Below are 12,253 nucleotides of genomic sequence, written 5' to 3' on the forward strand. Positions count from 1 at the left end.
TGCCTGGCAGGCAGTGCTTGTGTTGCCAGAGGCTGGTAGTTTCAAGAAGCTGATCCACAGCAGGCATAGACAAGAGTTCCTCACACTCATGGTGGATGGTGATGAGGTGCCTCACAACCCAGTACTCCTGAGAAGTGTCACAAACACTCTATATTTGTGACAGTTCGGGAAAATCTGTCTATGTAAAACCCATGATTTCTAATTGATTTATAAACTCACTATGCCTCAGTGTGTATTGAATCAGCCATTTGCTGACAGAGACCCCATTATGTATCACATATCCTGTCCGGAAGCTGCTACAGGACAATCAAAAAAGTCATTAACACTGAATGACTTTGCCCTGGTAATGCAACAGGTATGTTAAATAGGGTGGCCAAGCTGCACATAACCAGTTTTTCCAGTTTGGACTTCAGGTGGGCAATAAATCAAGCAACTGATCACCTGATACGGGACTTTAGAGGGGGGCTTTGAGGATGATCAGGGTCACATGATAGAGGGGACTGGAAAGATATAACAGGACAAATGTTTTCTCTTGGTAGCTTTCTCTCATGGACCAGAACAAGAAGGCAAACTGGTCAGGAGGAGGAGAACAGGAGGATCTTGGGATCCTGACAGGACTGATCAAAACCCTGTGTCCCAGTCCGCTTAAAACAAGACAATTTCAGCTTGTTTTAAGCAGAGTTGGCTTATGATTTCTTCAAGTCACTTGCTGCTTGCGTTTTTTGCGTTTTTCTGGGTCTTTTAAGTAGCTTGTTGTTTGGTTTTGGGCTTCTCCGGGAGGGGCTGCTGCTTTTTTTTTTTAATTTCCAGTCGGGCAGTGTGGCCAGGCCCCGGGCCCAGCCAATCAGCTCAAGAAAAAAAAAGCTTTACTTGTGATTGGCTCCCAGTTGCACTGCAACCTCTGCGGGTGAGTCCCTCCCAACCCACACAGGGAGAGGGGGGAGAGGGAAAGAGCAGCGATCGACAGGGGGAAGGGGAAAGAGGAGTGAACGGGGATGGGACCTCAGGGGAAGAGGCAGGGCAGGGGTGGGGTCTGGGGAGACAAGGGCGGGGCAGGAGCAGGTCTTCAGAGGAAAGGAGCGAGGCAGGGACAGTTCTGGCACTCCTGCTGGAGTGTCCGGTTTTTATACATTACGAAGTTGGCAACCTTATACGGAGAGTCTTATAGTTTCTCTAAAAGTAAAATGTGGGTGTGCTGAGAAATCCCACTGCAGAGTCTGTTACTTGGTTACAGTATCATGCACTTCCTCAAGAATAAAACAGTAAAACAGAGGGTCCACAGCTTTGGTAGACCTCTGGGGGCATGCAGCAGCTACCGCGAGAGCTTGAGACAACTGGAGTAAGTTTCAGACCCTAGGCAATTGGACTGTATGGTCTCCACTGCCAAGAAGGGGGTCAGACATAGGGTCTGCACCCAGAGTGTGTGCCCAGAAGTCCAGTGCCAGAGAGACAGTATCTAAACTCTGCTTAGCCTTAGGAAGCAGAGGCCAATTGGGAACCATGATCATAGAATCATAGAATATCAGGATTGGAAGGGACCTCAGGAGGTCATCTAGTCCAACCCCCTGCTCAAAGCAGGACCAATCCCCAATTTATGCCACAAATCCCTAAATGGCCCTCTCAAGGATTGAACTCACAACCCTGGGTTTAGCAGGCCAATGCTCAAACCACTGAGCTATCCCTCCCCCAAAATACTGCAGCCTGGTGTGTGTTCAGCAGGGGGAAGTTCTCAGGGTTGTAATAATAGTCTACTGAAATATTCTGCAATCTGAATTACACCACCTAGTAGGTTGACTCTAAGAATCTTTGGGGAGCTGGTTTCAGATGGTAAGACCCACAGAAAAGGCTACTGATCATGCTTGCAGCAGCAGGCGCTTCCTCAACTCAGAAAACCTGACACTAAACAGCTAGATTGGGACCAATGCCATTTTGGAGGAGAAAAAGAGAGTTATGAGCAAGGACTATTTGTGACTCCATTTTGTATGGGTACCATTGGTGTACACTTGGGTACGACTGGTGTATTGTAATGTTATTAAGAGAGAAGAGGGCAGCATGCTGTTAAAGGTCAGAAGGGTCAAAAAACACTCAGACTACTGGAAGCGATTCCCAAATCCCTGAGTGAGAAGTCCCATGCAGTTATCCAGCTCTTGCATGTACAAATGCCTATTTTTTGCGAAGTTTCACCTTGTACTCACATTTGAAAACTGAGATGTGGGCTCTGTGTTTTTCCTTACCTTCAGTTCTCCATAAATGAGATCAATATTTGTCAGAGTAAATTGCTGAATGTCCTTTTTGTGGCATTGCTTGTCTGAGTCACATAGAAGAATGAATTCATTTTCTATCGGTGAAACAACTTCCAAAGCAATCTTTAAAGGCTTCATTCTAAAAGAAAGGTAAATAAACATGAACAGGAGAAGCTGGCAAGAAAAGATCCTGCACATATTTCAGGGCAAAAGCACAATTTTACTGTAAACCAAAAATTAGCTAATAGACTTTGGGAGCAATTCACTCATGTCAACAGAAGTTTTACCATAGATTTAAATAGGAACAGCCCCAATTCCAAAGATTTTAATTCAAAGGTTGAAAAAAAACGTACTAGAAAACTTGGGGATACTATAAAGTGATCTTATAAAGTAGAAGTATTTTTTCACACAACACATAGTCAACCTGTGGAACTCCTTGCCAGAGGATGTAGTGAAGGTCAAATCTATAACAGGGTTCAAAACACAACTAGGTAAGTTCATGGAGGATATGTCCATCAATGGTTATTAGCCAGGATGGACAGCCTCTGTTTGCCAAAACCTGGGAATGGGTGATGGGATGGATCACTTGGTGATTACCTGCTCTGTTCATTCCCTCTGGGGCACCTGGCATTGGCCACTGTCGAAAGAGAGGATACTGGGCTAGATGGAGCTTTGGTCTGACAAGTATGTCAGTTCTTATGTTCTTATAAGACAGAGATTTGTTTATTATGGTTCTTAGTGTAAGTATCTCTAATTGTCTATGGTATATTATATGTAGCATATATAGCAGGGTTTCTCAAACTTCATTGCACCACGACCCCACTTCTGACAATAAAGTTACTACATGACCCCTGGGAGGGGAGGTCAGAGCCCAAGGCCTCCTGCCCTGGGTGAGGGGAAAGGGGGCCACAGATCAAGCCCTGTCACTCCAGGTGGAGGGAGAGGGGGCTGCAGTCCAAGCCCCATTGCCCAAGGTGGAGGTGGAGCTCAGGCTTCAGCTTCAGCCCTGGGTCCCAGCAAGTCTAATGCTGGCCCTAGCGACCCCATTAAAATGAGGCTGTGACCCTCTTTGGGGTCCCGACCAACAGTTTGAGAACCGCTAATATATAGCATATAATACTCCATAACAATATATTAAGATCATGTTAAGTTTGTACGTTTAAATTGGAAAATGCCAGGGTTCGAACATATAATCCTAACTATGCCTTACAATGCAAAATATATACTATACAATACATTCTTTAATTGTATGATGATATACTATTTCTCAAGTAACACAAAGTACAATGATATTTTATACCTGGCATTTAGAATAATCTGAAGTTCACTCCACTCTCTGTTAAGTCTGTTTTGTGTTTCAGAGATAACAGGCTTCTCTGTGTCATCCATAAGATTTTCTAATTTAGATGCAATAATTTCAAACTGTGTCCAACAAGAATTAGCTTCACTCTCTATGACCTAAAAGAAGATACATACATTTAATTCATTCAAAGACATCGTATTGTGGAAAAAAACTGGTCAATTTTGAAAATTACCTTTAGATGCATTATTATAGACAGAGCTGGAAGCACCACATATCGTGAATTTTCCATGTCAGGTGCCTCAGGCTTTTTTGTTGTTTGTTTGGTTTTTTTTAAGTTTCAGCCATTTTTCAGAACAAGATTAGAGAAAAAATTACATAGTTTTACCCATGTTTACAAAAATTCTTACACCCATTTCACTCAGAAGCTCCAGTGCCTCCATGCTTTGTAACAAGGATTTGAAATTTTACAGGAGGGTCAAATGTGCCTTTTACCTTCTCTTTGAAAATTCACCCAAAGTTGGCCAATTTATAATCCTTTGAACTAGCTTGGTTTGCACATACTCAGTAGAAACTTGTTAGAGTTCAGCACCTAAATTCTCTGAAGATTGTGTCTGCAGTGAGTATGCTTCACACCTCACAGCTCCTACATGTGACTGGACTGTGCATGTGCTATGCTCAGAGAGTGACTGAAAATGCTCCAGCCCAGGGTGCAGGGGCTGAACAGGATTTTTCCCGGAATTGTTCCTCCTGGTTGCCAGGGGCAAGTGTGGCGCCAAGTGGAACTGAGAGCGAGGAAACTCTCCTGTGCTCTTAGTGGCCCGATTTTAGGGCCCAGGCATCACAGAGGAAGAGTAATATTACTTCTGGAGGAATTCTGCACTACTGCGTGCGCACATAATTAATGAGCCACGCATACTTTTAATTTTTTGCGCAGAAAAAAGCTTCTGTTCAAATGCTGCTGCAGTTCTGCCTTTTGCCCACCAGAGGGTGATGTGGTGCTAGCACAGAGCAACAGCACCCAGCCAGCCAGGGAAAAGAAAGAACCTGCCTTCTTTGCAGCGCCTGTCAGGCCACGTCAGGAGACAGGGCCTATGGGGAGACAGGCTATGGAGTGTTGTGGGGGGGTCAGACAGGGGCTCATAAGAACTAGTAGATGAGAACAGACTGGGGCAGGGGCTGAATGGGAGTGGAGGCACAGGGCCAAAGGAGGGAGGGAGGTGCAAGGCCACATGGTGATGCGGGAGGGAGTGCAGAGCTATATAGGGACAGGGGGTGGCTGAGTGAGAGCACAGATATACATGGGGAAAGGGGGCGGGGGTAGAGGGACACATAGGGAGAGGACCTGGCTGAGTGGGGGCACAGAGACACATGGGGACTAGGGGACGGGGTACAGGACCACATGATGGAGGGGAGTGGATGTCTGAGTGGGGGTGGAGGGACACATGTGGACAGGGGGGTGCAGGACACATGGGGACAGGGACAGATGTGCCTGACTGAATGGGAGAGGCTAGGGGTCAGCCAGGGTCTGCATGGGGGAAGCTCCCTAAGAATCCCTCCCTGCCCCCCGCAAAAACCTGTTCCATACTTTTCCCACCCATACCCAACAACCCTCCAAGTTCACAACCAGGCTCCTTCCCAGAAATTTACTTCCCTCTCCCTCAGCTCCTTCATTACCCCTGACTCCCCCAAGTCAGGGAAATACGGTTCTGTATTGTAGTTTAAACAAATTATTACTCAGAATTCTGTATTAATATGCCTAGTAAGGAATCTATTTGTCAAAAAACTTTTCCTGAATCTTTTTTGTTGTCTGTATTGTTACAGACATACTTGCTGACAGGTATTTTGAAATAAATGACCAAAAATAACTGAAGCTGGTGTGATTATATTATGTTATTTTGAAAAATAAAATATGCAGAATTTTGCATAATTTTAAAATATTGTGCACAGAATTTTTAATGTTTTGGCGCAGAATTCCCCCAGAAGTATAATATGGAGGAGCAGTTGACTTTGCAACTTCACTGTTCTTTTAACATAGTTTTTTGTGTGTAGTAAATATAGAGCATAACAAAGTAATAATTGTTTACAAACATTTCAGATCCTCTCAAACTACAATAGTGCTGGAGTAATTTTGCACACAATGGTCCAAACTCTCCTCTCAGCTACACCGGCACAACTCCACTGCCATGTAAGGCCTCAATCTCGCAAAGAGCTGAGCCTTCCTATGTCTGCTGAATGTCCTCAACTCTCACTGAAGCCAATGGCAGTTGGGACGGGCATTACCCCTCAACAGTATGCTCAGTACTTGAAAGAAAGGGCCTCAAAAGAGAGTAATTTAACCTCTCTTGCTAACATATCATACAAATTGTAGACAAGCAACATATTCTTCAAAATGATCGATATTTACCTGTAGATCTAGCAGCTTATTTTGAAGGCATAAGGTGTCTTTTATTTCATCAGTAAAAGGAGACTCTACTTCATCTCTGATTCTTTGTAAATGAAGTTCGACATTACTCCTCTGTGTATCAAAGCTAGGAAAAGATGCAATAGTTCTTAGACAGTATCAACTTTACTTTAACGGAAGACAGGAAAGGAAAAATAATTGGGGTTGTGACTTGCTGAATAATTACTTTAATTGCCATTGAAGTAATGGCAATTAAAGTAAGTTCAGCAATTTGCTCATGTAATTGGTTTTTTTACCTAAATTCCAAATTTTACATGAATAAGCATTTGTGTTTAAAATGGAGTAATTGCTCACTTAGGTACCTTATTTGTGTGTGCAAATGTCTAATTTCAGGCTCAAATATGGGTTTTTTTGTGTAAAAAATAACAAATTTCTGGAAATTTGGCCCAGAATGTTTGGCTTCATCATATTCAGGCACATACACACACCCAAAAGCAAAGCTTCCTCTAACCAAGGAAGACAGAAAAGCAGAAAAATCACTAAATCCACTAGTTTCCTTGTTACAGAGATCTAATTTACATTTAGATACTACTGTGAGTGACTGTTTAGTAAGATAAATAGATAAAACAAAATTTAGAAGAATAAGTAGAGAACAGAATTCAGAATAGCAAAAATAGTCCAGATATATGAAATTTCCAATTTACTTGTAACTTTTTAGTATTGTATTATCTCTAAATGTGCATATTTTGCCATTTAAAAATTACCTCTCTAATAAAGCCTCTAAGGGCAAATCAGTGTCTTTCTCAAACTTCTTTGTACAGCTTTCACCGTTCTGCTGTTTCATGTCTGATTCCAAAATTACATCTGAAACTGGTCCTGATGCCTAATCAAATGTAAAAATCAATTACGTTGATAACTACATTACCTTATATTTATGCATTCTACAAAGATCAGAAGACATACATACACTGCAAAAAGAAAATCACTTCTTCATGCGAAACACACCCAGTTTCTGAGAGAAGAAACTCAATTTATGAACATAATAATCTAGTTTAAGTGAATCTTAAGTAAAATTATAAAATACACCTCTTTCCATGGACTATGCACATGACATCTGAGCCATCACCAAAGCAGCAGATTCCATCACTATACAATGGACAGTATTTGCAGCACAGCGTGAGAGAGCTTCCTCATCACAGTGGTGCATACAGCAACCTCAGCTACCTTAACAGATGTTTCCTCTATATCCTCAGCCATTGGTGCTAACACAATGGAGACTCAAGCTGAACTCTTTGTGCAGGTCACCAGCATGTTTCTGGATGTCTTGCTGATGAATACTGTGCCGCCTATGTACATCTTGGGTCATATGAATTATCATCCTCTTGGACCACACTCTAAACAAGACCTCTTCCTCTACGGCATTCCACTACCAGTAAATAGTTGTAACCCTCTACCTTAGCAATTATTTAACAAAGCTATACATATTCTTTTATTTTAATATTTCCTTAGAAGTGAACCCCTCCAGCATTTTCCATCTCTATATCCCCTCCTACTTGTTCACATCTTTTGGCTACTGACTGTAATATTCTAGGTCTGTTTCCTCCAGTGCTAGAGGCTGAAATTCAGCCCTATCAAGAAGGGCAATACAAGGACTTGAGTCCTATTTTGAGGACTTAAGTGGCCCTTGAGCTTGCCCTTTGCACTCAGAGAGAGGAAACAGACTGTAAGTTCTCTGGGGCACAGACTGTCTTTTCAATAAGAATTCGTACATTGTGAGCAAAATGGGGTCTGAGCTTTGACTGGAGTGCTTGAGTTCCACTGTGATATAGACAGACATAATAACTGCTCTCCATTTGCCCATGATCCACTCTAGATAAACCAGTGTTTGATAATGGCATGTCTTTAGCCATCTGTCTTGGATGGGTTAAACACAACAAATCCTGTGTCTTGGCAGGGGGTCAGACCAGATGACCCTTGCGGTCCCTTCTAACCCGATGAGTCTATGATCTGAATTCCATACCTCCTGAGTTGAAAGTATATCAACTGATTGGGAAGATGCTTCCTTTTCTCCATTCTCAGGAGCAAGTATAGAGCCCCTAAGATTTAAAAGAAATTTCAGCTTAACAACAACAGCAACAACTAGTGAATACAAAGAAAAAACATTGCAATCATGAAGTATATATCACAAGACAAAAAAAAACACTGCAACTCCTCCAAAGATTAATCTAACAGGACATAGACTAGTTCGTTAAAATATTTTAAAAGAACAATTACACGAGAAAATATACTCCTGGTTACAATTCTCCAACAGCAGGAGGATGATCTAGATGTCTTAGTTTTATGAAGCTATGATACATTGTGCCACAAAATACTCACCCTTGTTTAGATGCCTGACCACTTCCAACATGGGACAGCAGAGTTACATAAGCATCTGCTGCACATTTTTGAAGTTCTTCTTGCTTTTGTTCACACTCTGCAATTAGTGTCTTTGTTTCCAGGTGAGTTTCTTCTGCAGCCAGTCTTTCACACATTGCTTTAAGAACTTGTAGGCAGTTGTTTAGTTCCCCGAGGTTGCCTTCAGGAGAAAAAAAAGCCTAAATGAAGAAACAAACACATGATAAATTATAACAATGTGGTTATTTTCATACATTGTTATATTTAGCGTTCTTTTGTCACGTAAATGCACTTTCAACTGAGGCTCTCAAACCACTTTGAAAACAAAGGTGAAAAGAAAATTAAAGAAGAGATGACTGAGAAAGACATGAGTAAAAATGTAAAATGTAAACCAAAGTTTCTTACACAATGTGTGAAATTTACCCCTGGGCGGAGGACTAGCACAGGCCTATCAACTAGTAAAACACCACTTAAAGTCATGAGACTAGGTTGTGTGAAACACAAACAAGGAGTTAAACTGGGGCTTCCGTACAACCATTGTGGGCAGAGTCAGCTCTATGCATAGGACCTTAGCCATGCAACTACTACATTGAATGGGAGCTACAGTGCACGTCAAGTTTGTTTTTTTTAATTATTACATTTTGAGTAATTAAGGATTAAAAATAAAACCGCCTGTCATAAATATAAAGGGAAGGGTAACAACCTTTATGTATGCAGTAATATAAAATCCCTCTTGGCAAGAGGTACAGAATCCTTTTACCTGTAAGGGGTTAATAGATTCACTTAACCTACTTGGCACCTGACCAGAAGGACCAATGGGGAAAGAAGTGGTGGGGGGATATTTTAGGGAAACAGGAACTCGAAGTGGTCCTTTTCCTGAATCTTTGTCTAATTCACTTGGTGGTGGCAGCAGTACCCATCCAAGGACAAGGAAAGATTTGTGCCTTGGGGAAGTTTTTAACCTAAGCTGGTAGAAATAAGCTTAGAGAGTCTTTCATGCAGGTCCCCACATCTGTACCCCAGAGTTCAGATTGGGGAGGGAACCCTGATACCACCTGTAAGAGATGATTATAAAGTAAGGTATAAACTGAAAAAATTTAGCACCCTACTGGCAAGGAGGTGACTCTTTGAAAGCCTGCTTCCTGCAATAGTGGAACAGTCTGAAGTTAGAAAGAAAATTAAATGATAAAATGCAGAAGGATATACAATACAGTCACCAAGCAGAGAAGTTGAGGACAGCATTTTTATACAGTACCTCGTGTTCTTTTATAAGTCCCTTGGTTTTACCGATGCTAAGGAGTTTCTTCTCTTTATTTATTTGCTTACTGAGTTTTGAAAAAGTTGCATTGAATTTCCCTATTTCAATTTCCATTATGAACTGAATACATGATATGATTTCACGATGAACTACCTGCAACGTACAGAAAGCACTCTCAGTGTGATGGTCATGGGATGACAACGGGCTACAAAGCAAATAAAAACCTCTATTCTGTAACAAAAATTTGTTTTTCAAGAGACCAGGTCTGATAAGAGAATGAGTTGCTTTTTCTTATGTATATTTTCTCACCTCCCATCTTTCACGAACATCTTTGCATCTTTCCTCCACTGCCAACTTTTCATGAGCTGGTGAAATATTTTTCAATTGTTCAGCTGTTTTCAAAAACTTTTCAAGAATTCCTGTGTCCAAAATGCTAAAAGCTTCCTGCAAAAAAGCAAAACAAAACCAGAACTGATCTTCACTTATGTATATCATAAAACAGTATCATTATCATATCAAAACTATACAATAATGAATGACAAGGTACTTATTACTGTGCTGCAATGGCAAAAGGCCAGATTGTCCCAGGCCCTTGCGGTGGATGCACAGGCAGGCCAGAGCACAATTGCACTCCTGCACTTTCTGTGCCTGAAAAAGGGCCAAGGACAACTGCAGCCCCTACGCTTGGGAAACTGCAGGTACAGCTCCCACAACACCTATCGCGGGAACATTTTGTACCAACGGGGAGCGGACAAAGTAGATCAGCGGCTATCCTCCCTCCCTATGCCCAGACAATGGGGCACACCTCCTATATATGACAGGAAGCATGGCAGGGGACTGTGTCTCTGTGATGGGACGCCTGGCCCGCCCTGGCTAAAACCATCCTAGGGAGGGGCTGCAGGGGAAACAGTCAATTAGGGTGGGGGCTGCAGGCAATTAGGGCGGGGGCTGGACTAGCCAATTGGGGCCCAGTCGGCCCATATAAAAGGAAGCTGCAAAACAGAGAGAGTTATTTTGCTGCAGGGAGCCCTAGGGAGAAGACTGGCTTCCTAGAGGCCTACAGAGGGACCAGCACCTGGGGAAAGGCAGGTGCTAGCAGGGACTGCGGGAGCTTGGGAGAGCTCCTGATGGGCTGCCAGGACTTGCAGGCTTGAGGCCCTGGGAAGAGAGCAAAGGAGCTGGAGCCAGAGGCAGGAGCAGAAGGAACTAAGGCTGCATGGAAGTGGCCCAGGGAATAGAGACAGTGAGCTGGAAAGAAGAGGCAGCAGGAAGCTGCTGTTTACAGGAGCCCTGAGCAGGGGCCCAGAGTAGTGGGTGGGCTTGGGTGGCCCCACCCCCCACTAGCCGCTGAAGGAGCGGCCTGGCTGTGGACTGCCAAGCCGATGCAAGAAGTGGCTGGACTCTTGGTGGAGGAGTCCCCTGGAAGGGGGGAACCGGATGGTGACACAGCTGGAGGGCTGTGCCACGAAGCAGACACCGAGAGAAAGGTGCTGTAATGGGTCTGCAAGCAGAGGTGAGGATGGGAGAGCCACCACCACCCAAGGGCATACCCACTGGGACTGAACTAATTCCCAAAATGCCCAGCAGGAGGCACAGGGTGGTGAGTGACCCCGTGACAGTCTCCTTGAGGTAGAATCCCTATGAGTATTCCCAGTGCTGGTTCTGCACTGCTTTCCAGCCCAAGGCCCTCCTAAATGGTGCAATTTAGCCCAAGGCCAAGATTTTCAAAAGTGACTAATGCTTTTGGGTGCCCAACTTAAGACACTTTAAAGGGGTCTGGATTTTCCAAGGGTGGTTTCTCAGCACTTCCTGAGAAACAGGTGCCTTTAAGGAGTCTCAAGTTAGGCCCCCCAAAAAACTGAGGCACTCAGCATCTATATCCACGTTTGAAAAGTTTGTCCCAGAGCTGGGGCACATGATACAGGATGAGACCAAAGACTTTTAACTGGCCAAGAAACACAACTGCGGTTCACAGCTGTACGTTCTTGAGTGCCTTATAGTTGCCTGGGTATGGGAGTGATGGAGCCATATAAGAAGACAGATAGTATACAGAATAACTTATATAAACAAGGAGGTTGAATTACAGTAGCTTTGAGAACTTTCAATTTCTTTTTATATAACTCTCCATCATAACACCCCCATATCACTGTCATGATTATAAACAACATAATCTAAACTAGGTTTTACTTCCCTTCAAATCATGTCAAAGCTAGGTGCAAAAAGTTACTTGTGTGTCTGATGGCCACTTAGTCAGCCAGCTTTCAAAGTTTTGATAAGGCACTTACAACTAATAGCCAGATGTTTAATAAGGCATTGTTGGAAATGGAGAGACCTCCTAGCACTAGTGACATGGAGAAACAAAGTTCAGGATATCCTTTCAATAGAAAAAATGACAGATAGCCTTATTTTAGGATCAAGATTTTATAATGTGTGGTTACCATTTTGGGGATTTAAACAAAATACACACAGATAATGATAATATAAAAATCCAGGTTAGGAGTAAGATTTCTTAATATTTCTACAGAAAGTTTAAGTATGTTAATAATGATAAAATAAAAAGTTTTAAACAAAAGTTGTAAGAACTGCCAAGAAACATGTGCTCTTTTCCACAACAGTGTAAAACAGAAGTCTCCAAACTGTGGGGTGCGCCCACC

General features: G+C 42.8%; 1 protein-coding gene across 4 annotated transcripts in view; it reads right to left on the reverse strand.

Moving 5' to 3' along the window:
• SYNE2 (spectrin repeat containing nuclear envelope protein 2) overlaps positions 1 to 12,253 on the reverse strand; it is a 275,952-nt gene that overhangs the window by 194,056 nt on the left and 69,643 nt on the right. For all 4 annotated transcript variants that reach the window (XM_073349867.1, XM_073349868.1, XM_073349866.1 and 1 more), the window contains 8 exons: positions 9,909 to 10,043; positions 9,597 to 9,752; positions 8,324 to 8,541; positions 7,968 to 8,043; positions 6,712 to 6,830; positions 5,951 to 6,074; positions 3,544 to 3,701; positions 2,235 to 2,382 (listed from right to left, as the gene is read on the reverse strand). In XM_073349867.1, coding sequence (XP_073205968.1) covers positions 2,235 to 2,382; positions 3,544 to 3,701; positions 5,951 to 6,074; positions 6,712 to 6,830; positions 7,968 to 8,043; positions 8,324 to 8,541; positions 9,597 to 9,752; positions 9,909 to 10,043 — 1,134 coding nt within the window. The remainder of the gene's footprint in view (positions 1 to 2,234; positions 2,383 to 3,543; positions 3,702 to 5,950; positions 6,075 to 6,711; positions 6,831 to 7,967; positions 8,044 to 8,323; positions 8,542 to 9,596; positions 9,753 to 9,908; positions 10,044 to 12,253) is intronic.

This window comes from Lepidochelys kempii, chromosome 6 (assembly GCF_965140265.1).
Source record: "Lepidochelys kempii isolate rLepKem1 chromosome 6, rLepKem1.hap2, whole genome shotgun sequence".
Taxonomy (NCBI): Eukaryota; Metazoa; Chordata; order Testudines; family Cheloniidae; genus Lepidochelys; species Lepidochelys kempii.